At 50.4% G+C, this 26009-nt stretch overlaps 1 protein-coding gene across 1 annotated transcript in view; it reads right to left on the reverse strand.

Annotated features, from left to right (window-relative positions):
- clcn4 (chloride channel, voltage-sensitive 4) overlaps positions 1 to 26009 on the reverse strand; it is a 65557-nt gene that overhangs the window by 19462 nt on the left and 20086 nt on the right. Inside the window, exons 2-6 of the mRNA XM_059650417.1 lie at positions 24918 to 25069; positions 8910 to 9009; positions 5840 to 6027; positions 3183 to 3305; positions 1428 to 1634 (exon numbers count right to left, since the gene is read on the reverse strand). Coding sequence (XP_059506400.1) covers positions 1428 to 1634; positions 3183 to 3305; positions 5840 to 6027; positions 8910 to 9009; positions 24918 to 25061 — 762 coding nt within the window. The 5' untranslated portion in view covers positions 25062 to 25069. The remainder of the gene's footprint in view (positions 1 to 1427; positions 1635 to 3182; positions 3306 to 5839; positions 6028 to 8909; positions 9010 to 24917; positions 25070 to 26009) is intronic.

Genomic DNA, 26009 nt, shown 5'->3' on the forward strand with positions numbered 1-26009 from the left:
GAACAGGCAGGTATTCCATCTTCTGTGATTGCATGGGCTGGAACCTTGTGAGTGTGTGGAAATGTGGGAATGGACGAGGAGGGTCCTGAAAGGAACAGTCCCCGCGGAATGCTAACAAGAAAGGGGAGGGGAATTTGTGTCTAGTCATGGCATCCTGTTGGAGGTCACAGAAATAGAGGCTTACAATTCTTCGGAGGCAGACTGGCGGCGCTGCTAAGTGAGGACCAGAAGCACCCTATCACTGTTGTGGGAAGTAAAGGAGGGCTAAGGGCAGAAATGAGAGAGATTGGGCAAATATGGATAAGGGCCTTGTCGACCATGGTGGCAGGTAATTCTCGGTTGAGGAAAATGGCGAACACTTCCGAGGAGCCCTGAAGAAATTGGCATATTCAGAAAAGATACAACCGAGACAGAAAAACTGGGAGAATGGAACGGAGTCCTTACAGGAAATAGAGTGTGAGGACGAATAGCCTGCAGGAGTCAGTGTGTTTGTAACAGGTACCAGTGGCCAATCTATCCTCAGAAAAGGAAGCAAAGACAGGAAGGAAAGGGAGGAGTCAGAGATGGATGAGGTGAAGATGAGGGCTGGGTGGATTTTGGAAGCAAAACTCATCATTTTTCCAATTCCAGACAAGAAAAGGAAGCAGCACCAATGATATCGTTGTGGGTGGGGGCCTGAATAGGACTGGAAGAGGGAATGTTGCACGTACCCCACAAAGAGACAGGCATAACTGGGGCCCATGCGGGTACCCATGGCAACCCCCTTCGGCCTGAAGAAAATGAGAGGGGTTTAAAGGGGAAGTGAATTGGACAGCTTTCGGCCAAAATGGTTGAAGGGTGGAATTGGGTGAAATTCCTCACTGTCTTCCCAAGCTTCTCTGACAATCAACAAACAATTCAGGTCCTACTGCATATCCACTTGTCGAATGTCTGTCTTTCTTCATTTCATTCTCATGTTCTTACCCAAAGGCTGATGGATGTGAATCGCTGGACGCTGAATTAGGATCTTCAATGCATAGAATTCCTGTTAGGCAAGGGTTAACCAGAGACGTAGACTAATATAGGGTAAAAGAAATAAAACCATAAAGTGCCGTGAAGTCTAGCATTTGCGGAGACAGTAGCAGAGTTAAAATTGCAAAGCCAGTGTGATTCCCTGCTGAGTTTCTGTTTTATTTCTGATTTCCAGTATTTTGCTTTCGGTGGGGCAAATGGAGTTGAGGTAGGACATTGAGGGGCTCAACGCCCTTCCCTTGGCTTGCCTTCCATGTCACAGCATTTCCAGCATCTAGAAACCATTCCTGCACCCCCTTGACTCTGAGGAGCTGCGCTCCACCTTTTGTATTTAATGCTGAAGCCTCCAGATCAGGATCTGATCCAGTTCACTTCCTACCAGACATATCCTCCTTTTCCAGGGAGCCAACGCTTACCTCTCTCCTCTTCCCTTCATTCTTGCTGTACTTGGAAAACAAGCAACAGAACAGGTTGCCACAGCAACATGCCACATGAACCAGTGGCCCTTCCTTCCCCAGGCTTAGTCCCGAAGACACAGCTAAAACCAGCGTGACTGTTTTAATCATTAGGGTCCATTTACCCAGGTAGCCTCTGATAATGAAGCCACTCAGGATGGTCTTGATCTGGAAGAAAAAAAAGAGTTAAGCCAATTAAAAGGGAGTTAGAGGCATTAACAACTTTCTCTGCAACACAGTACAATTTAACCCCGATAGGTACTTCTTTCTAAATAATTACTCATTTCTAAACTATTAACTTTCATTAAAAGCTGGTTTTAGACGTATCGGGGGCACATTTCATCGCACTCACAGGTCAGTGCGCAGAACATTAGAATCCTCTCCCTACCCCGGGCACTCTGCGTGACTCCCACCTGTACATTGCTGATTGTTACCACTCTGCTATAGGCAGCTCTGCCTTCAACCATTTTAGCCGTAAGCTCACAATTCACTTCTCAAATTCCCTCCCCTTGCAGGAGAAGGACTTAATGCTCATCAATTTGACCGAGTTTCCGGCAACTGTCCTAATTCCTTTCTATGTAACTTGGTGCGAAATCTTTGATACATTACACCCCTGCACTTTAGCATGGGGTGCTGTGCCACATGAAGGGTGCTGTACCAATTCAACCTGGTGTAATTGTCTCACATAAAGAGAGACAGATTTAAAAATGGGGCCTGTTTTCATTTCACTACAGAGGGCAGTTGGGTGATTTGATCGGGATTATGATAATCTGGAATACAGGGTCCAAAAGCATGCACATGGCGGATTTAATAGTACCAGCACAATAGAGTGAATGGCTATGCTGTATGCGCTTATCACAGGGGCTGAGTTTACCAGGATAATTCGGGCACACTTGAGACTCAGCCCATGTTTAACGCAAGAGCACCCAGCCTGTTCTGGAGGCGTCCTGCCCCTGGTTTTTCCCCTCTCCCCACCGGCCCATTCTCCATGCAGGTAACAGAGCTAAAAATTATTAACGAGGCCCTGTTATAAAGGTTGGTCACTTTCGACCTGACTCACTCCCATTCTTCAAGTGAATAAGGGATCTCAAATGAAGGGGTGCGGATACAGGATGAATTCTTTAGCAGAGTGTAGAAGTAAGTTGATTCCAACCAAAGGTGTTGGAGGTTGCGCGTGGGTTAGCGACTCAGGCAGAGAAGCAGTCAGGACTGGCTGGCACAGCTGTTTTGTCGGGAAAGGAGGGGAGCCATGCAGTGGGCAGAAGGGATCGAGGACTGCCCCCTGGAGGGAGGTTAAATATACAGCAGGAGCTACTCAAGCTGCCTGCACCTCTGTCGATATCTCTACACAATGTGATCAGTTGAATGGTTTAACACATGTTAACAACTTGATCATCACCAGCTTGGGATGTGAACCTCAAAAGGTCAGGAAGGAGAATATGAGCAAAACCAGCTTCTGTCACAGGCATCCCAGTTCTAGGTGCTTCAGCAGCACAGACGCCAGCCCATCTTACAACATTAGCCCGCAATCAGATGTTTCATGAAGCATTACATTCATTATCTGCAACAGTCTCGCAGAGAGGTGAACCCAGTGCGGGATATTTTGTCAGTCAGTGGGTGATGTGACAGGTTTTATGATGTAGGAAGCAACAAGAGGTACGTGATCATTGCAACAAAACTCAGAACGCAGTTCAAGCTCTTCGGGCAGGGACCTACCTCAGGAATTCCAGAGCCACATGCGTAGGGTGCAAATGTTTTAACCAGCGACACTCCCAGGAACGCAAAGAGCAAAGCCCAGAGAACATATATAAGGTAGTTCAGGATATATGCACTGGCACCCTGAGGAAAACAATATAGATATGGGAGCCTGTAGTTAACGTAAAGTTTCTAACATACTGCATATGGCATGCTAAAGTTTTGATTGGTATGTATCATACAGAAACACTGCTATTCATAATGTGGAAATACCCAACTACCATCCTGGAAGTCACAATGATACAATGATAATGGAGTTCTTGGCTAGTTATGACAATCAATGTCACAAACAGACCCAGACACAAATCCTGCCAGCTCTGGCTTGTTAAATCCAGGCTGACGCGAACGTATGCAGCGAGGGAGTGCCGCACTACCTGCAATTCCATCTGCCCGATGCAGTGTTAAACCAACGTCAAAACGCTTGGCTGTACTTCTAAAGCCTCAGCGATCTCAGAACGGGCGACTGAATTCACAATTTTACTGTTTAAAGATGCTTTTAAAAGATTAGCTACCTCTCTCCTGTTGCACATGTGGAGGCATATTTTACCGAAGTGGATCCAGCACATTGGAAAATGTTCTAATTGGAAAGTCCTCACTTGCTCACAAAAATGTCAGGGCCCTGATATTTATCTCTGGATGCAAATATGTCAATAAATAATTGCAGTGTCAGGTCCTTTGAATAACACTTATGCTTCAACTCACTGTGTGGCTATAAATGATCAGCCTGATACAATTAACTTGTCAAGTTGCTACCTGCTATCAATTCTCTCTTCCCTACAGACTAATGTACATTTTATTATGTCACCCCACACTCAGATTTATGTGTGTAATCTAGTTTATACTGAAGAAGCCTAGACTCTACTCTCTGAAAAACCCATCCAAATCCTATCTTTTTCTATTTCTGCTAACATTCTGCTTACAGTTTACCTTTTTGACTAAGTTTCCAATAGCCAAACCCAACAATTTCCAAGTGGCTTATTGTGAATTTTGTTTAAAATGCTGGGAAGCGCATTGGGACATTTTGTGAAAGTGCTTGATGAGCGATGCATTAGAAGCACCATCCTTCAGTAGAGACTTTAAACTGAGCTATTTGCTCAAATGAAAGTCATAGCACTGCTCTGAGCACAGAGTGCTCCCAGCATCCCTGATTAACATTTCTCTCTCACTGCCTCTGCAAACAAAAATCAGATTCACTTGCGCGCTGATTTTGGGGGCTGCTCACTGGACAAAGTGGATTCCACGTTTGCCTGTATTAGTTACCCCAGAATAATTGATTATATTTGAAATATTTCCAGGATGTTTCTGAGAAACATGATGATGTGCAAATGCCGGTGGGTATCGATGCAGAAATCTCTGAAGGTACCAGGATAGGTTGGGAAAATGGTTAAAAAGGACGCACAGAATCTTACATTCTATAAATAGCAAAATTGAAGGCAGTCATGTTGAAGCAGTATACCTAAGAACATAAGAACATAAGAGATAGGAGCAGGAGTAGGCCATCTGGCCCCTTGAGCCTGCCTCCACTGATCTTTAAGACTCAGCTCCACTTACCCGCCCGCACACCATTACCCTTAATTCCTTTACTGTTCAAAAATTTATCTATCCTTGCCTTAAAAACATTCAGCGAGGTAGCTTCAACCACTTCACTGCGCAGGGAATTCCACAGATTCACAAGAAGAAGTGAAGAAGTTCCTCCTGACCTCAGTCCTGCATCTGCTTCCCTTTATTTTGAGGCGATGCCCTCTGCTCCTAGTTTCACCTGCTAGTGGAAACAACCTCCCTGCCTCCGCCTTATCTATTCCCTTCATAATCTTATATGTTTCTATAAGATCTCCCCTCGTTCTTCCGAATACTATATACAACCTGTATACAATCCTGGTTTGGTCTCACTTTGCTCACTTCTAGCCATCACACTCTGGGTAGGATGTTGCACATTTTAGGGACAGTATAGGAAAAGGTGAAAACGAATGGTTCTGAGGATGAGGAGTTCTGCAGATAGATTGGAGAAGCTCTGGATGATTTCCTCAGAGAGAAGAAGGTTGAGAATGGAAGTGAGGATGATCAGAACAGGTATGATGGCAGACCTGCTGGCCCCTCCCACTCCAGTGTCGTTAACTGGGCTGTCTTGGGCCTGATAGGATGCTGGGCTGAACAACTGATTCTTTGGAATATCATTGCTACGATACTGAGAGACAGGAAGTGAGCTGATTTCATAGGGTCGCAGATAACGAGACTTGAAGTCCAAAGAGCTGAGTGATTGATTGGCAGTGGCACAGTGCTGGGCGGGATTACCCACCAGTAATTCAAACTGTGGAATAAACAAGTAAATTTGCACAGCAGTCAAATTCGAGTGTGTCCCATTCAGAGAAGCTGTGAATTTCATTGATAGTGAGTTACATCTCGAGGATCGTTCTGGCCCATTACGCAGAAGATGCGGTATGTTCTAAAACTCACTGAACAAAGGCCCTTGGAACACAAAGAGGAATTGGTGACTCACAAGGGGGAGCTGACGCATTGTAACTATGTCATTATCGAGAATTAACCACATCCAAAACCGAGCACTGCAAGTGCTATCATGACAGAGCCCAAGGGACAAATGGAGCCCTACAACTTCTTACGTCTGACTGGCCAGCCAAAAGCTCTGACCATGTCTTCCACTGAGGACATTTGTCCCTGTCCTCGAAGGTTGTCTCGTTGGACTTCCAACAGCACTGTTCATGACTGAACCAGAACCCGGCCAAACAGACTCCCTCCTTCAGGTCCGTCATCCAGTCAACAGCCAGATCGATCACTCCAGCCAAAGTTCCTATAACAGTAAGACACAACATTAAAACCAGCAATGGCAAAACATGTTCCATTTGCTTGAAGTTACAACAGCTATTATCTACCTTTATCTCTTCTGTTACAGGGAGGTTTGCATTTTTGCGGCAGCCAGCTATTGTCGAGGATATCCCAATCTTTTTGGAGGGGATTGACACAAAGATGGTAGGAGCCCATCCACCACATTAAACTTTCAATCTCTGAGACTGCCAAGGCTTCATGGAGAGCACCTCAAATCTTCACAACCTCAATTATCTGGAAGGGCAAGCGAAGCATGAAGCAACGCTGTCATCTTTAAATCAAAAACTATCCCGTGTGGGAAATGTATAACCAGCCTTTCGTTGCTGCCAGGTCAGAAACATGGAACTCAATCGCTTAACAAGCGCGATTAGGGACAGGCAATAAATGTTGGCCCTGCCAATGACACTTGTATCCTTGAGAATGAGTTTTCACTAATTCACAAGACCAGGAATTAAGATAAGTCAAAGAACCACCAAATACTAAAAAACAATTGGGAATGAACGAATTAAAACAGAAAAGACTGCCTTCTACCAATTTCGAAATCAAAGCAGCACACACCAGAAAACCCATGAGAATTCGTTTGCTCACACAAGACCATGGAATACTTTCAAGAAAATGACTCGCTAACAGGGAATTTAAATCTGAAAAAAAACAAACATGTTAAAACACAAGAAAAGGGAGAATGTAAACGGATGCAGAGAAAGGACTGTGACAGCCCCACTTGGAAGTTAGCACAGATACAACATAACTGTGCCGTCAACAGTGCTATAACTTCCGAAAATTTTCACGAGTCTCCTGGCCACTGTAAAAGTCAAATTTTCTGATAGGAGCAAAATACTGCAGAGAACCAAAAAAACTGTAAATCAGGAACAAAAACAGAAGGCGCGCTCTAAGGAAGGGTCACCGGACCCGAAATGTTAACTCTGATTTTCTTTTCTTCACAGCTGCTGCCAGACCTGCTGAAGTTTTCCAGCAACTTCTGTTTTTGTGCAAAATACTGCAGATTCTGTAAATCTGAAATTAAAAATGCCAGACACAGTCAGCAGATCTGGCACGATCTGTGAAGAGAGAGAAGTAGAGGTAATGGGATCGGTTTTCAATATCAAGGCAAGTTTCGAGAACTCACCAGACCCACCTTACTCAAAAGTACACGGCTGTGGGTGATTTTTCACTCTGTTGGTAGGATTAAATAGAGAGAGAGAGAGAGAGAGAGAGAGAGACAGAGAGAGAGGAAGACAGAGACTGAGAGAGAGGGAGAGGGAGAGACAGACAGAGCGAGAGAGACAGAGAAAGAGACAGAGACAGAGATAGAGAGACAGAGACAGAGACAGAGAGAGACAGAGAGAGGAAGACAGAGACTGAGAGAGAGAGAGAGAGAGAGAGAGGAAGAGACAGACAGAGCGAGCGAGAGAGAGAGAGAGAGAGAGAGAAAGAAAGAGACAGAGACAGAGATAGAGGGACAGGGACAGAGACAGAGACAGCGAGAGAGAGAAGGCTGGAGACAAGGAAGTTATAAGGGTGGGTTAGAATGGATTTGGATCAGGAACTTCTGTTTCACAAGCTTTTAGATCCTTTGGCCCTCACTGCTCACTTCCGTCCACTCCAATGGTTCTCATATCCTCTCATACCCATTTAATGCCAATACATTCCCCAAACAACACTCTATTCTATCTCATACGTTCACATTACTTCAATAGTCGTTCAACTGGTTTCTACCTTAGGCAAACCTCATATGGCAATGAAAAAGAACGAACGTCTAACAATCAAATACACTCCCACATGATGGTAGAGAAACAGTCATTTTTGTGAAACACATTCGAAGTTTTTCAGATCTCAAATGGTTAATCACTCATATTCAGTCACCCTACCAAAGACAACTAATCCTTTAACATAGCCCTTAAACTATCAATTAAACATTGAACACGGAACTTCACACAGAAATCGTTCTAGGTTTTATTTTGAAATGCAGCCGACCATTCTTAATGACAATTTAAAACAAAAAAAATGCTGGAGTCCACAGCGGGTCAGGCAGCGTCCATGGAGAGATAGCAAGCTCATGTTTCGAGCCGAGATGACCGTTCATCGGAGCAGTGATTTCCAGCAATTTTTGTTTTCTGTACAGATTGCAGCATCCGCAGTAATTTTCTCCTGCATTCAAAATGACAATTTCCTTTGGGAAATACATCAACAACGGCTCAGCTGAAATTGGCAGGAGATATGCCACTTATTATTTCTAACTGCATTAGCTGAACAAAGCAGTCCAGCAGGGAGTATTTTTCACATTAACTAACAGCAGCAGTCTGGTTTTGTCAGTCTTTAAAGAGTGGGGTAATTTAAAAACTTCAGATTATGATAATTAAATAAACCCTACTGTCCTTTCATGTATATTTACATCTCCATTGAATTGTAATTACCCCCCCCACCCCCCCCCCGACCCCCCTGCCCCCCCACAACTGGTTTAGGCAACAGCAAAAATGAGGTCTGGGTGAACTTGGTGATGAGTTTTAAGATTTCTATTTCATCCTTAACTCCTGGCATATTTACAGGTATCACCTGATGGTTACAGACAGACACAAAAGATGCGAAAACCAGATGAGGTTTGGCTATTCAGCAAACCCTGCTCCAAGCACTGGCATCTCTGAGGTCAACAGAACGGAGAAACAGCCTGGACACTGTACAAAAGGGATGGATTACAAAACACCAACTTTTTACCAGAGTCAGAGGATAGTGACTAGATTTTCCCCTACTCCCCCCACTCCAATACTATCCTGCCTCAGGTTCTTGCAGTCAATGGAGGTGGCCATTCGGACAATATATTTGCAAGACTATTCCACAGTGAAAGCATACCTGCCAGAAGTCCAATCAGCAACATCACGACCCATCCTGACCATGCATCCAACAAGCCTTTGATACGTTCCCATAGCGACTCCTTACTGCGGCTTGTGATCTGAAAAGAGAGGCAGTGCATGTTTCAATCGTTCTCATCATAGTTAACCAATTTCATGGTGATTGCACATCATTAACTTCAATTCATATCAGTGTAGCCCTGCTTTATAGTGACGGTGATGCACGTTAGTGCCTGTTCATGATCAGGAAACCAGTTATCAATGGCAAAGGATAATGTTGTGGGCGTTGACTCAGATCGGTACATCCTCACCTCCAGGTTCAAGCCTAGAATGGAGCACAATACCTGGACTGACATTTCAGGGCAATGCTGAGCAATGCAATGCTGGAGGAGCTTCTTTTCAGATCATATGCGAGACCTCTTGACTACAGAAAGACCGCACTTGCAAGTAACAGATGTTCTCACCTGTGTCTGGCTCTATATTGACCCCAGAACCATTCCAAGATGGCTACAGCGTAGAATACTCCAGCCAGAGCTCCTCTGTTCCAATCGTTCCTTTTCATTCTTTTCTCTCTTGTTTTTGCCCTCTCATGCCAGCGGCTCTCAGCAGAGAGAGCGGTCAGTGGGCCCGGAGCAGGGAGAGCGGTCGGTGGGCCCGGAGCAGGGAGAGCGGTCGGTGGGCCCGGAGAAAGGAGAGCGGTCGGTGGGCCCGGAGAAAGGAGAGCGGTCGGTGGGCCCGGAGAAAGGAGAGCGGTCGGTGGGCCCGGAGCAGGGAGAGAGGTCGGTGGGCCCGGAGCAGGGAGAGCGGTCGGTGGGCCCGGAGCAGGGAGAGCGGTCAGTGGGCCTGGAGCAGGGAGAGCGGTCAGTGGGCCCGGAGCAGGGAGAGCGGATAGTGGGCCCGGAGCAAGGAGAGCGGTCGGTGGGCCCGGAGCAAGGAGAGCGGTCGGTGGGGCCCGGAGCAAGGAGAGCGGATAGTGGGGCCGGAGCAGGGAGAGCGGATAGTGGGCCCGGAGCAGGGAGAGCGGTCGGTGGGCCCGGAGCAAGGAGAGCGGTCGGTGGGCCCGGAGCAAGGAGAGCGGTCGGTGGGCCCGGAGCAAGGAGAGCGGTCGGTGGGCCCGGAGCAAGGAGAGCGGTCAGTGGGCCCGGAGCAAGGAGAGCGGTCAGTGGGCCCGGAGCAAGGAGAGCGGTCAGTGGGGCCGGAGCAAGGACAGCGGATAGTGGGCCCGGAGCAAGGAGAGCGGTCGGTGGGCCCGGAGCAGGGAGAGCGGTCGGTGGGCCCGGAGCAGGGAGAGCGGTCAGTGGGCCCGGAGCAAGGAGAGCGGTCAGTGGGCCCGGAGCAGGGAGAGCGGATAGTGGGGCCGGAGCAGGGAGAGCGGATAGTGGGCCCGGAGCAGGGAGAGCGGTCGGTGGGCCCGGAGCAAGGAGAGCGGTCGGTGGGCCCGGAGCAAGGAGAGCGGTCGGTGGGCCCGGAGCAAGGAGAGCGGTCGGTGGGCCCGGAGCAAGGAGAGCGGTCAGTGGGCCCGGAGCAAGGAGAGCGGTCAGTGGGCCCGGAGCAAGGAGAGCGGTCAGTGGGCCCGGAGCAAGGAGAGCGGTCAGTGGGGCCGGAGCAAGGACAGCGGATAGTGGGCCCGGAGCAAGGAGAGCGGTCGGTGGGCCCGGAGCAAGGAGAGCGGTCGGTGGGCCCGGAGCAAGGAGAGCGGTCAGTGGGCCCGGAGCAGGGAGAGCGGATAGTGGGCCCGGAGCAGGGAGAGCGGATAGTGGGCCCGGAGCAGGGAGAGCGGTCGGTGGGCCCGGAGCAAGGAGAGCGGTCGGTGGGCCCGGAGCAAGGAGAGCGGTCAGTGGGCCCGGAGCAAGGAGAGGGGTCAGTGGGGCCGGAGCAAGGAGAGCGGATAGTGGGCCCGGAGCAAGGAGAGCGGTCGGTGGGCCCGGAGCAAGGAGAGCGGTCGGTGGGCCCGGAGCAGGGAGAGCGGTCGGTGGGCCCGGAGCAAGGAGAGCGGTCAGTGGGCCCGGAGCAAGGAGAGCGGTCAGTGGGCCCGGAGCAAGGAGAGCGGTCAGTGGGCCCGGAGCAAGGAGAGCGGTCAGTGGGCCCGGAGCAGGGAGAGCGGTCAGTGGGCCCGGAGCAGGGAGAGCGGTCAGTGGGCCCGGAGCAGGGAGAGCGGTCAGTGGGCCCGGAGCAGGGAGAGCGGATAGTGGGCCCGGAGCAGGGAGAGCGGATAGTGGGCCCGGAGCAGGGAGAGCGGTCGGTGGGCCCGGAGCAAGGAGAGCGGTCGGTGGGCCCGGAGCAAGGAGAGCGGTCAGTGGGCCCGGAGCAAGGAGAGGGGTCAGTGGGGCCGGAGCAAGGAGAGCGGATAGTGGGCCCGGAGCAAGGAGAGCGGTCGGTGGGCCCGGAGCAGGGAGAGCGGTCGGTGGGCCCGGAGCAGGGAGAGCGGTCGGTGGGCCCGGAGCAAGGAGAGCGGTCAGTGGACCCGGAGCAAGGAGAGCGGTCAGTGGGCCCGGAGCAAGGAGAGCGGTCAGTGGGCCCGGAGCAAGGAGAGCGGTCAGTGGGCCCGGAGCAGGGAGAGCGGTCAGTGGGCCCGGAGCAGGGAGAGCGGTCAGTGGGCCCGGAGCAGGGAGAGCGGATAGTGGGCCCGGAGCAGGGAGAGCGGATAGTGGGCCCGGAGCAGGGAGAGCTGATAGTGGGCCCGGAGCAGGGAGAGCGGATAGTGGGCCCGGAGCAGGGAGAGCGGTCAGTGGGCCCCGAGCAGGGAGAGCGGTCAGTGGGGCCCGAGCAAGGAGAGCGGATAGTGGGCCCGGAGCAGGGAGAGCGGATAATGGGCCCGGAGCAGGGAGAGCGGTCAGTGGGCCCGGAGCAGGGAGAGCGGATAGTGGGCCCGGAGCAGGGAGAGCGGTCGGTGGGCCCGGAGCAGGGAGAGCGGTCGGTGGGCCCGGAGCAGGGAGAGCGGTCAGTGGGGCCCGAGCAAGGAGAGCGGATAGTGGGCCCGGAGCAGGGAGAGCGGATAGTGGGCCCGGAGCAGGGAGAGCGGTCGGTGGGCCCGGAGCAGGGAGAGCGGTCGGTGGGCCCGGAGCAGGGAGAGCGGATAATGGGCCCGGAGCAGGGAGAGCGGTCAGTGGGCCCGGAGCAGGGAGAGCGGTTAGTGGGCCCGGAGCAGGGAGAGCGGTCGGTGGGCCCGGAGCAGGGAGAGCGGTCGGTGGGCCCGGAGCAGGGAGAGCGGTCGGTGGGCCCGGAGCAGGGAGAGCGGTCGGTGGGCCCGGAGCAGGGAGAGCGGTCGGTGGGCCCGGAGCAGGGAGAGCGGTCGGTGGGCCCGGAGCAAGGAGAGCGGTCAGTGGGGCCGGAGCAAGGAGAGCGGATAGTGGGCCCGGAGCAAGGAGAGCGGTCAGTGGGCCCGGAGCAGGGAGAGCGGATAGTGGGCCCGGAGCAGGGAGAGCGGTCGGTGGGCCCGGAGAAAGGAGAGCGGTCGGTGGGCCCGGAGCAAGGAGAGCGGTCAGTGGGCCCGGAGCAAGGAGAGCGGTCAGTGGGGCCGGAGCAAGGAGAGCGGATAGTGGGCCCGGAGCAAGGAGAGCGGTCGGTGGGCCCGGAGCAAGGAGAGCGGTCGGTGGGCCCGGAGCAGGGAGAGCGGTCGGTGGGCCCGGAGCAGGGAGAGCGGTCGGTGGGCCCGGAGCAGGGAGAGCGGTCAGTGGGCCCGGAGCAAGGAGAGCGGTCAGTGGGCCCGGAGCAAGGAGAGCGGTCGGTGGGCCCGGAGCAGGGAGAGCGGTCGGTGGGCCCGGAGCAAGGAGAGCGGTCGGTGGGCTCGGAGCAAGGAGAGCGGTCAGTGGGCCCGGAGCAAGGAGAGGGGTCAGTGGGGCCGGAGCAAGGAGAGCGGTCGGTGGGCCCGGAGCAAGGAGAGCGGTCGGTGGGCCCGGAGCAGGGAGAGCGGTCGGTGGGCCCGGAGCAGGGAGAGCGGTCAGTGGGCCCGGAGCAAGGAGAGCGGTCAGTGGACCCGGAGCAAGGAGAGGGGTCAGTGGGGCCGGAGCAAGGAGAGCGGATAGTGGGCCCGGAGCAAGGAGAGCGGTCGGTGGGCCCGGAGCAGGGAGAGCGGTCGGTGGGCCCGGAGCAGGGAGAGCGGTCGGTGGGCCCGGAGCAAGGAGAGCGGTCGGTGGGCCCGGAGCAAGGAGAGCGGTCGGTGGGCCCGGAGCAAGGAGAGCGGTCGGTGGGCCCGGAGCAAGGAGAGCGGTCAGTGGGCCCGGAGCAGGGAGAGCGGTCAGTGGGCCCGGAGCAGGGAGAGCGGATAGTGGGCCCGGAGCAGGGAGAGCGGATAGTGGGCCCGGAGCAGGGAGAGCTGATAGTGGGCCCGGAGCAGGGAGAGCGGATAGTGGGCCCGGAGCAGGGAGAGCGGTCAGTGGGCCCCGAGCAAGGAGAGCGGATAGTGGGCCCGGAGCAGGGAGAGCGGATAATGGGCCCGGAGCAGGGAGAGCGGTCAGTGGGTCCGGAGCAGGGAGAGCGGATAGTGGGCCCGGAGCAGGGAGAGCGGTCGGTGGGCCCGGAGCAGGGAGAGCGGTCGGTGGGCCCGGAGCAGGGAGAGCGGTCGGTGGGCCCGGAGCAGGGAGAGCGGTCGGTGGGCCCGGAGCAGGGAGAGCGGTCGGTGGGCCCGGAGCAGGGAGAGCGGTCGGTGGGCCCGGAGCAGGGAGAGCGGATAGTGGGCCCGGAGCAGGGAGAGCGGATAGTGGGCCCGGAGCAGGGAGAGAGGTCCGAGGGCCCGGAGCAGGGAGAGAGGTCCGAGGGCCCGGAGCAGGGAGAGAGGTCCGAGGGCCCGGAGCAGGGAGAGAGGTCCGAGGGCCCGGAGCAGGGAAAGTGGTCAGTGGGCCCGGAGCTGGGACAGCGGTCAGTGAGCCCGGAGCTGGGACAGCGGTCAGTGGGCCCGGAGCTGGGACAGCGGTTAGTGGGTCTGGAGCAGGGAAAGTGGTCAGTGGGCCCGGAGCAGGGAAATCGGATAGTGGGTCTGGAGCAGGGAGAGCAGATAATGGGCCCAGAGCAGCGAGAGCGGATAGTGGGCCCAGAGCAGCGAGAGCGGTCAGTGGGTCAGGAGCCGCGAGAGCGGTCAGTGGGTCTGGAGCCGCGAGAGCGGTCAGTGGGTCTGGAGCCGCGAGAGCGGATAGTGGGCCCGGAGCAGGGAAAGCGGATAGTGGGCCCGGAGCTGGGACAGCGGTCTGAGGGCCCGGAGCTGGGACAGCGGTCTGAGGGCCCGGAGCTGGAACAGCGGTCTGAGGGCCCGGAGCTGGAACAGCGGTCAGAGGTCCCGGAGCTGGGACAGCGGTCTGAGGGCCCGGAGCTGGGACAGCGGTCTGAGTGCCCGGAGCTGGGACAGCGGTCAGAGGTCCCGGAGCTGGGACAGCGGTCAGAGGTCCCGGAGCTGGGACAGCGGTCAGAGGGCCCGGAGCTGGGACAGCGGTCAGAGGGCCCGGAGCAGGGAGAGCGGTCAGTGGGCCCGGAGCAGGGAGAGCGGATAGTGGGCCCGGAGCAGGGAGAGCGGATAGTGGGCCCGGAGCAGGGAGAGCGGATAGTGGGCCCGGAGCAGGGAAGGCGGATAGTGGGCCCGGAGCAGGGAGGGCGGATAGTGAGCCCGGAGCAGGGAGGGCGGTCAGTGGGTCTGCAGCAGGGAGGGCGGTCAGTGGGTCTGGAGCAGGGAGGGCGGTCAGTGGGTCTGGAGCAGGGAGGGCGGTCAGTGGGTCTGGAGCAGGGAGGGCGGATAGTGGGCCCGGAGCAGGGACAGCGGTCAGTGAGCCCGGAGCTGGGACAGCGGTCAGTGGGCCCGGAGCTGGGACAGCGGTCAGTGGGCCCGGAGCTGGGACAGCAGTTAGTGGGTCTGGAGCAGGGAAAGTGGTCAGTGGGCCCGGAGCTGGGACAGCGGTCAGTGGACCCGGAGCTGGGACAGCGGTTAGTGGGTCTGGAGCAGGGAAAGTGGTCAGTGGGCCCGGAGCAGGGAAATCGGATAGTGGGTCTGGAGCAGGGAGAGCGGATAATGGGCCCAGAGCAGCGAGAGCGGATAGTGGGCCCAGAGCAGCGAGAGCGGATAGTGGGCCCAGAGCAGCGAGAGCGGATAGTGGGCCCAGAGCAGCGAGAGCGGTCAGTGGGTCAGGAGCTGCGAGAGCGGTCAGTGGGTCAGGAGCCGCGAGAGCGGTCAGTGGGTCAGGAGCCGCGAGAGCGGTCAGTGGGTCTGGAGCCGCGAGAGCGGATAGTGGGCCCGGAGCAGGGAAAGCGGATAGTGGGCCCGGAGCTGGGACAGCGGTCTGAGGGCCCGGAGCTGGGACAGCGGTCTGAGGGCCCGGAGCTGGGACAGCGGTCAGAGGTCCCAGAGCTGGGACAGCGGTCTGAGGGCCCGGAGCTGGGACAGCGGTCTGAGTGCCCGGAGCTGGGACAGCGGTCAGAGGTCCCGGAGCTGGGACAGCGGTCAGAGGGCCCGGAGCAGGGACAGCGGTCAGTGGGCCCGGAGCAGGGAGAGCGGTCAGTGGGCCCGGAGCAGGGAGAGCGGTCAGTGGGCCCGGAGTAGGGACAGCGGTCAGTGTGTCTGGAGCAGGGAGAGCGGATAGTGGGCCCGGAGCAGGGAGAGCGGATAGTGGGCCCGGAGCAGGGAAGGCGGATAGTGGGCCCGGAGCAGGGAAGGCGGATAGTGGGCCCGGAGCAGGGAAGGCGGATAGTGGGCCCGGAGCAGGGAGGGCGGATAGTGGGCCCGGAGCAGGGAGGGCGGTCAGTGGGTCTGCAGCATGGAGGGCGGTCAGTGGGTCTGGAGCATGGAGGGCGGTCAGTGGGTCTGGAGCAGGGAGGGCGGATAGTGGGCCCAGGGTAGGGACGGCGGTCAGTGGGTCTGGAGCAGGGAGGGCGGTCAGTGGGTCTGGAGCAGGGAGGGCGGTCAGTGGGTCTGGAGCAGGGAGGGCGGTCAGTGGGTCTGGAGCAGGGAGGGCAGATAGTGGGCCCGGAGTAGGGACAGCGGTCAGTGGGTCTGGAGCAGGGAGGGCAGATAGTGGGCCCGGAGTAGGGACAGCGGTCAGTGGGTCTGGAGCAGGGTGGGCGGATAGTGGGCCCCGAGCAGAGTGAACATGAACAGCTGCCCAGAGGGAAGACAGCTACTGGTTGGAAACTGGTAGTGCTCAGTCAAACCACATGAAAGGCCTTATAAAAAGGTGTAACATCTGTCTTGCTGGGCTCACTTCTTATTTTCCTAACTTACACTCTGTACATTTGTAATGTAGCCATCACGTCTTTCTTTAGTTCCTCTATTTTAACTAGTATTCGTACCTGGATTCTTTGTATTTAAGATGCTGCTGTGTTTGCGACATTGTTCACTTTTCACTGTTACTCCTGTTCTTTTGTAACTTGAGTACGCGTGATAGTAAACCTAATGCTAACTCTCAAACTAAATCACATCATTGATTTCAGTGCAGTCTGTGGGAATTCGCTGTACACAGAACTGACTGCTGCTGTACATGGGCCTGGAAGGATCTGAAAGGGTTAACACACAATTGCGTGCAGTCAGCACTGATGGCCAGACATGGGAGACAGATAAGGCTTGGTCCTCCCACAGTCTTTATTGTAACGTAGAGCTTAGTAGCTGAAGAGATGCATTAAATTCCATCTTGTTTACTCTCCAAGCCCCACACTGAGGTGAGTTACGGATGAGAGCACACGTGTGTGCTACCGCATTAGTTTCATTACAACAGTGACTGCACCTCAGAAGTACAGTTCGGAACTGGCTATAAAGCGTTTTGGGAAGCCTTGAGTTTATCAAAGGTGTCAAGTGATTTATTTCTTCCTTTTACTTTTATCTTTTGATTTCTTTCCAGAAGTAGATTAACATATAAGTGTTTAGTCAGTTCTAAGCTAATAGCCAGGCTCACATAACTTACAAGAGAATGCAGACACATGGTGATACCCACACCCTGTCTTGCAGGAATGCTTTTTCTAACTTCGAAAATATGCTAAAATTTTCTAGTCACAAACACAGTTTGGTTCTGTATAGTAGCATATCAAGAAAACAAGCAAACATTGGAGTTTGGCTCTATCCAAACACACCAAAGTTATCTCTTACTTGTCCAAGACTATTTTTACATGCATTTGAGGCACCGGGAGGATCTAATAACTGAACGGATTTGCAGGAATGCTAACACAGTTGGTCTGCACCAAGATATTTAGTGATATAAATACAGTCCTGGTTTAAACTTGGCAGGTTAACCAATCCTTGCCCACATCTGATCCTCAGTATAAAGGCACTTAGTGTCAGTCATACCTTCAGACTCTTTACACCCTTCCTGTTTCCACACTGTAGGAAATCAATCTAATCTTAACAAATCCTATAACTCAAGGCAGTAAAGTATTTGATTAGTCACATCTTCCTAAACACCCTAAGCAACAAAATATCCTTTGTACATAACGAAACTAAACAGAAAAAAAATGCACATCCAAAACTTATTGTGTGGAGAGTAACGAGAATTCATTAGAAAGCTTTGCTAAGTTTTACACAGTTTCATTCCTTCTTTTTTCCCTCTCTCACGTCTTGAAATTAGAAATGACATCTGTCATAGAACTGCTTCGATTTATGGTTCTCTTCTTGATCAATGAAGCTAACTGTCCACTTCAAATAGTTAGACCAACAGAGGCTGAAAGGCCTCATCCATGCACTTTCACACTAGAGTATAAACTCTTATAAGCTTCCTAACAGTTTTGAGCACTGCTGCCAACAATTAAAGTTTTTTTGTTTCATCCATTCACGGGTTGTGGTTGTCCATGGCGAGGCCAGCATTTATTGCCCATCCCTAATTGCCCAGAATTCAGTTAAGAGTCAACCACATTACAGTGGGCCTGGAGTCATAGGTAGGCCACACTAGTTATGGAATGCACTTTCCTTCCCTAATTAGAGCAGGGCATTAATGAACTAGATGTTTCTTCTAGGGTCATCATTAGACTCCTAATTCCAGATCTTTATTGGATTCAAATTCCACCAGCCAGCAAGGCGGGATTCGAACACAGGTCCCAGAACATTATCTGGGTCTCTAGATTAATAGATTATACCACTAGGTCATCATCTCCTCCATGGTTCTTAATTTAAACAAATCCTTTCCACATTATCCATATTATGGAATATGGATAAAATAAAAATGATGTAAAAATATAGGATGTCCTCACATTTAGAATCATTAGTACCTGCTCAAGTTCTCCTTTCCCTTAAAAAGGAGATTCTTCTCCATGTTGGCATAGTTACAATCTTCACCCAGGCTGAGCTACACCTACACGGTTCTCAATCATGAGAATTGTAGCTAGTTTTCATTCACCTAAAACATTAACTTTGCTTTAACAGTGCAGCTAGAGTTGCCTCTGTGCTATTGCTTTAGAAACTCATGCATTAATATTGATGGGACAATTAGGAGGCATTATTACTTCACAGTCTAGGTATGCTCATATTGGCGGGTCAACTCACATTATTTATAGAATCCTTGAAAAAGCAGGGAATTTCTATTCACAGCACATCATCAGAAGCCATCAAAAATAGTGAGTTTATATTCACAGTACCAGCAAGAGAGTGATTAACTCAACTTCTAAATACATTTGCAGGGGGGCTGGGATCCTCAACCGCAGGAAGGCAAGTGTCGGGCTGGTAGGAGATAAGTAATCAGAAATAGCAAGCTGAAGAGACAGGCTGGAACATGACAGGGAGCGAGGAATGCCAGTTGGCTTAAATTGCATCTATTTCAATGCAAGAGGCCTGACAGGTAAGGTCGATGAGCTCAGGGCTTGGATAGGCAAATGGGACTGAAGTATTACAAATACATGGCTAAGGGAGGGACAGAACTGGCAGCTTAATGTGCCAGGGTACAGGTGCTTTAGTCGGGACACAGGTGGAGGAAAGAGGGGAGGAGGAGTTCCATTTTTGATTGAGGGGCGTGTCACAGTAGTAGTCAGAGATGAATTAACTGAGGAATCATCCAGTGAGGCTTGGTAGGTGGAGCTGTGAAGTAAGAAGGGGATGGTGACGTTATTGGGGTTGTACTATAGGCCCCTAAACAGTTAAGGGGAATTAGAGGAACAAATATGCAGGAGGATTGCAGAGACTTGGAGGAGCAAGAGGGTTGTCATAGTGGGGGATTTTAATTTTCCTGACATATACTGGGACTGCCGTAGTGTTAAGGGTTTAGGTGGGGCAGAATTTGCTAAATGCGTTCAGGAAAGTTTCTTCAGGCAGTGTATAGAGGGTCCTACTCGGGAAGGGGGGAAAACTCAACCTACTCTGGGGAAATAGGGCAGGACAGGTGACGAAGGTGACAGTGGGGGAGCACTTTGGGACCAGTGACCGTTGTTCTATTAATTTTAAAATAGTTATGGAGAAGGACAAGACTGGTCCACAGGTTCAAGTCCTAAATTGGGGCAAGGTGAATTTTGACGGAATTAGACAGGAGCTTGCAGGGGTTGATTGGAGTAGTTTGTTTGCAGGCAAAGGGATCTCCAGCAAGTGGGAGGCCTTTAAAAGTGTGACAGCTAGAGTTCAAGGTCTATATGTTCCTGTAAGGGTGAAGGGCAAGGTTGGCAGGAATATGGGAACCCTGATGAGATTTCGAAGCTTTGACCAGAAAAGAAGAGGCAAGGCTCAGGAACAGACAGCTGGGATCAAGGCAATCCCAGGAGGTATATAGGGGATACAAAAATTTACTGAAGAAGGAAATCAGGAGGTCGAGAAAGGTGGCATGAGGTGGCTTTGGCTGAGAAGATAGGGGTGAATCCAAACAGATTCTTTAAATAAGTTAAAAGAAAAAGAATAAGTGGTCAGAAAATAGGATGCCTCAAGGACCAAAGTGGACATGTATGTGTAGAACCGCAGGAGATGGGCGAGGTCCTCAATGAATATTTCTCCTCTGTGTTTACCATGAAGAAAGATGTGAAGAATTGGGAACCTGGGGAAGTTAGTAATGATATTTTGGGAACGGTCCAAATCAGAGTGGAGGAGGTGTTGGATATATTTGAATGTATGAAGGTGGATAAATCTCCTGGTCCTGACCAGGTGCATCCAAGAACCCTGCAATAGGCTAGAAAAGAAATTGCAGTGATCCTGGCTGATATATTTGCATCATCACCAGCAACATGTCAGGTCCCGGAAGACTGGAGGGTAGCAAACGTTGTGCCCTTATTCAAGAAGGGTTGCAAAGCAAAACCTGGGAATTACAGACCAGTAAGCCTAACATCTGTGGTAGGTACATTACTTGAGAAGATTCTGAGGGATAAGATGTACATGCATATGGAAGAACGGGGTTTGATTAGGAGTAGTCAGCATGGCTTTGTGCGTGGGAGATCATGCCTCACAATTCTGTTGGAGTTCTCTGATGAAGTGACCAGGAAGGCTGATGAAGGCAGGGTGGTAATTGTAGTTTGTATGGATTTCAGTAAGGCCTCTGATAAGGTTCCATATGGTAGACTGCTCTGGAAGGTTAGATTGCATAGAATCCAGGGAGAGCTGGCAAATTGGATACACAACTGGCTTGATGGTAGGAAGCAGATAGCAATAGTGGAAGGATGCTTGTTCAAGTGGAGGCCTGTGACTAGTGATGTGCGTCAGGGGTCAGAGCTGGCCCATTTGCTGTTTGTTATCTCTATCAATGTCCTGGATGAGAATGTACAAGGCAGGGTTAGTAAGTTTGCACATGAGACTAAAACAAATGGTATCGTGGACAGTGATGAAGGTTATCAGAAATTGCAGCAGGATCTTGATGGGCTGGGGAAGTGGGCCAAGAAATGGTAAATGGAATTTACTATAGATAGTGTAAGATGTTGCAGTTTGGAAAGTCAGATCAAGATAAGAGTTTCATGGTGAATGGTAGGGCCTTAAGGAGTGTAGCGGAACAAAGGGACCTTGGAGTTCAGGGGGACAGTTATCTGAAAGTGGAGTCTCAGATAGCCATGGCAGTGAAGAAGGCTTTCGGCACACTGGCCTTCATCAGTCAGTGCATTTAGTATAGAAGTTGGGAAATCATATTGCAGTTGTACAGGATGTTGGTGAGGCTGCACTTGGAATAGTGTGTCAGTTTTTGGTCACCTTGCTGTAAGAAGGATGTTTTTGAACTGAAAAGAGTGCAGGAGAAATTTAGAAGGGTTTTGCTAGGACTCAAGGGACTGAGATATAGGGAGAGGTTGGTCAAACTAGGATTTTTTTTACTTCAGAGCTTAGGATACTGAGTGGGGATCTTATAGAAGTGTATAAGATCATGAGAGGCATGGCTAGGGTGAATGTACTCAGTCTTTTTCCCAGAGGGCAGGGGAATCGATGACAAAAGGACATCAGTTTAAGGTAAGAGGAGAAAGAATACATAGGAACCAGAGGGGCAACATTTTTACACAGAGGCTGGTAAGCATATGGAATGAGCTGCCAACAGAAGTGGTAAGAGAGGGGTATGCTCACGACATTTGAAAGGCATTTGATTGAATACATGGATATGACAAGTGCAGGGAAATGGGGTTAGTGTGGATGGACATGTTGGTTGGCATGGACCATTTTGGGCCGAAGGGCCTATCTCCATGCTATCGGAATCTATGGCTCTATAACTCTATCTTAAAGATAGGATCAAAACTTAAAAGAAAACATATAATTGTGCAAAGACAAATGGAAGGTCAGAGATTGGACTGAATTTTTTTTAAAAAGCAAAGTATGTGGATTGGCAAGTGCCTGGGTCCTGATGGACTTCATTCTAGGATCTCAAAAGAAGGAGCTCATGAGGTGGGTAATGCAGTGGTTTCCAAAACATATGTGGGATGGTCTTATAAGACTGGAGGATAGAAAATGTAACTCCCTTATTTAGAAGCAAGGAGGGAGGCAGAAAACAGGAAACTATAGGCCAGTCAGCTTAATTTCTGACATAGGGAAATGTTAGAAAGGTGTTAATCAGGCACTGTCAACACGGTACAAACAAAGAAACAGAAGTTGTTGAAAACTCTCAGCAGATCTCGCAGCATCTGTGCAGAGAAATCATAGCTAATGTTTTGTGTCCACTGACCCTTCTTAAGAACAGTTTCGCAAAATAGAAATCATATTGTGACAATGCTGTGGCTTTAAGAGGTGTGTTTTCAGCTGGTTTCGTTTAAAGAGAGACTGAGGGGCAGGTAACAAGCAGTCTATGAGAAGATAAACAACTTGTGAGGCCTCATTTTTTTTAAAAGTTTGAATAATAGAAGCAGCCTGAGTGGGTGTGGTCAAGCTCTCACAGACTCTAGGGTTTTAGTTTCAGTTTTTGCAGTTGTTGCTAGGGTCTCAGCAGGGTTGGAAGGTGGTGAACCTCTCTCAGCTTCTATACACTCTCTCTCAGAGTTGTCTTTTGATATTTTTTCCTTCTGCACTGGCGAACTGTATTTCAGACAATCTGTTTTCTGATTGTCTTTTTGCCAAGGGTGCATTTACTGGATGTTACTACATTGGTATAGGTCCTGCTTTGTAGTAAAATAAACTATTATTCTGTTAAGTTTTCCAATAGAGTTGTTATTCCAAGTTTCTCCTTCTTTCGTTGTATTTTAACCACAGTGCTTGAATAAATTCTGATTTGCTTAATGTCAAGTAGTTTGACCAATCGAATTAGAACACAGCAGCTCACATTTATATTTAAAATAAGAAAAACTTAGGGTCGAAGCTACCCTCTTGATCTATTTTGAGGGGGTCTGGTCCACAGCAACATTCAATCAATTTGTTAGAGTTTTTTGAGGAGGTAACATGGATGAGTCAGATTTCAAAACTCTACGTTCCCCATTAACGAGTATGGCGAAAAATCAAAGCTCAGGGTAAGGGAGTAGCACATTGGCATGACAGAAATTCAAGTGGCCAACAGGAAGCAGAAGGCACATGTAAATGGATCTTTTTCAGGTTGGCATGCTGTAACGAGTGGTGTGCCACAGGAGTCTCAGCTCTTTATAATTTATGTAAATGACTGAGACGAAGGACAGAAGATTTGGTGTTGAAATTTGCTGATGACACAAAGATAGGTAGGAGAGTGTGAGATGGACACAAGCAGGTTACAAAAACAGAACAACAGGTTAGGAAAATGCGTAAACACACCAATAGAATATGATGTAGGATGGTATGAAATTGTTCATTTGGTGGGAAGAATAAATGAAGCTGATTATCTATATGGAGAGAGACTGCAGAGTGATCTGGGTGTCCTGCAGCAGGAATTGCAAATGATTAGTATGCAGGTACGGCAAGCATCAGGAAAGTTAATGGAATGTTATCATTTATCGCCAGGGGAACTGAATGCAAAGTAGATAAAGGTAATGCTTCAGTTATATAGGGCATTGCTTAGGCCACATCATCAGGAGTACTGTGCACAGTACTGGTCACTTTATTAAAGGAAGAATGTAAATGCACTGGAGGTGATTTAGAGAAGGGATTCTGTACTGATCCCTGGAACGATCGGATTATCTTAAGAGGAAAGGATGGACAGACTAGGATATTATCAATTGGAGTTTAGAAAACAAGTGCCCACTTGATTCTAAAATATACAGCTCTGAAGGGTTGTGACAAGGTAGACACAGAGATAATAAAATGTGAGGCTGGATGAACACAGCAGGCCAAGCAGCATCTCAGGAGATGCTGCTTGGCCTGCTGTGTTCATCCAGCCTCACATTTTATTATCTTGGAATCTCCAGCATCCGCAGTTCCCATTATCCCTAGACACAGAGATGCTGTTTTCTCGCATGGGAGAATCAGGAACTGCAGGTCACTGTTTAAAAATGATGAGTCACACTTTTCAAACAGAGACTGGGCAAAATCATTTCTCTCAAAAGGTCACGAATCCCTTCCTGAAAATGTGGTGGGACGTAGAATCCTTGAATTTTTTTTTCCATTTTTGTTATGGAGGTGTTGGAAGGGTTTTGCTGAGAATGTAGATTTGGCATTACGATCACGTCAGCCATGATTTCAATGAATTGCAGAGCGGGCTACAGGGACTGAATGACCTATTCTCACCTTCGATTTGTTCATTCGATGAATACTTTGGTAATGTATAAACTTTGAATAATAACTGATTTATTTTCTTAGAATATGGGTTTGATAGTTTACAGGCACAGAATGATCATGAGGAAACAATTGGTATTTGATATTTCTATGATTAAGGATTGGCCAAGGGACTGAATACTTCATTCACTATGACTGTAGGTTGCAAACAACATTTTTATTTTATACCCATGGCAATGATTTTAAATTCAGATTGTGTTTAGCTTCTCAACCAAAGCAGCAAAAGTGAAAATAAAATCTTTGTTGGCTTCCAAACAAAGTGCTACATCTTAAAAACAATTTTACCCCAAAATTCCAGCCAAGAGGGGAAAGGGTAGCTTTAAACAAATTCTCCTCGCAGCCAACTGGATGGGATCAGATTGACTGCTGGTTTAAAAACTCTCCACCTTTTTGCATCTCTTTTATTTACGCCCTCCGCCATTTCGCTTTCTAATTCCTTTCCTGGAAAGTAAAATCAAACAGGGGTACCAAAGGGTTTGACAAAGTGACATTGTCTAAACTGAGTACATTGAGTTAAATTGACTCCTGCAGTGACAATACTGGGTCAGAGATGATTGACCTGCAAAATAGCTACAGCCAGTGGAGTGTTTTCTCCCCGGATTCCCATGGACTCTGATTTTACTCGGGCTCCTTGCTACCTTAGGTGTCAGAGGCACCTCACCTCGCACCAGATGTACTGTCACCTATCTCTCCCTGTTGGCGTTAAGTGTGAACCCGGTACTGCTGTATTGGCGTTCCTCATTATCGTAGCGCTGTGCAAAGCTTTTCTTCACCTCTGTCTGCCTGGCCTCAGTTCCAACTAACACTCACCTGTGATTTGAGATAGACTGCACACTTTAAAAATAAAACAGATTTTGTCCAGTTGTTGCCGGATCGAAATCCTAACAGCACTGTGTCCGAACCCTGGAAGAAGGCAGCCCGCTGCCAATTTTTTTGGGAACACGGGCGTTTAATTCCAGCCTTGTTATGAATGACTAAATAAACGAGGGCAGAATATACCTTCCTATGTCTGTCAGTATCACGGGACTTTTCTCTGAGCCAGTCGATTGTGTGAAAGTCTTCGTACATTCCGACCTCTGGGGCTGCTTCACCCAGGAAGTCCAATAAATTCCCTGAGCCGTTCATCTCGCCTCCTGTTGCCATTCCAGACCCTGTTAAAAAGAACAGGAAGGATCAAACGAAGAAAAAAATACATCTCAATGTGAAGAAAACATTTGAACAGTATCTCCAAATCTGTCAAAAGTGTTCTGCTGTTTCCGCACGAGCTGTTATGTCTTACATTACAGCTGCAGCATTACAACACAAGAGTTACCAAACTTGTTCCCACTGGGATCCCAGTTCAAGGTTGGAGAGTTGCCGTGACATCTCAGTGCAAACTGTGATTGTGCCAGGAGGGCGTGCACTCTAAGAGTGGGGTAAAGAGAGAGCAACCTGAAAGAACTCAGGGTGCAGCATAGAGAGGGTTGTACGGAGTTTCCACACCTTTTTAAATACATTCAAAGCCTACCTTTTTGACTGCTGCAGTCCTCAGAGTTGAATCATTCGGGACCCCACCTGTGATTCAAATAATTAAAAAAAACCACAAAGATTTAAAGTTGCTTCGCAGTTTTCATAACCCAGTCAGATGTTCCTGGCACAAGCAGTTGCTTCCTCACGGTCCCAACCCTCACTGTGGGAAGTCCTGCTCTAACAGTTGTTTGGGGATCGTTTATTCGAGTGGTGCTACGTATAACTGATTGGGCTAGTTTAGTGAGGGAAGGTGAGGCAGGATCTCCCCAACACCTTGTACAAACATCGAAGGTAGCGGGCAGCTAGCAACCACATCTCAGATATTCTCACCAGCTTGCAGAGGGTGAAAGGAGGGGCGAGTTCTGTCTCTAAAGCTACCGACTAGCAACTGGGAGCAATGGCTAGGCTAGTGACCTACATGGCACTGTGACCATTCGATGATTGTCTGATTGGGTGAGCGTCAATGTCTCCCTCTGTGGGAGATACAGAAACTAGAGGACATGATTTAAACTTTCCCATTTAAGGCAGAGATGCAGAGAGCTCACTTTGTCTCATGAGTCTGTGGAATCCTCTTCACCAGGC

Source organism: Stegostoma tigrinum, chromosome 12, assembly GCF_030684315.1.
Source record: "Stegostoma tigrinum isolate sSteTig4 chromosome 12, sSteTig4.hap1, whole genome shotgun sequence".
Classification (NCBI taxonomy): domain Eukaryota; kingdom Metazoa; phylum Chordata; class Chondrichthyes; order Orectolobiformes; family Stegostomatidae; genus Stegostoma; species Stegostoma tigrinum.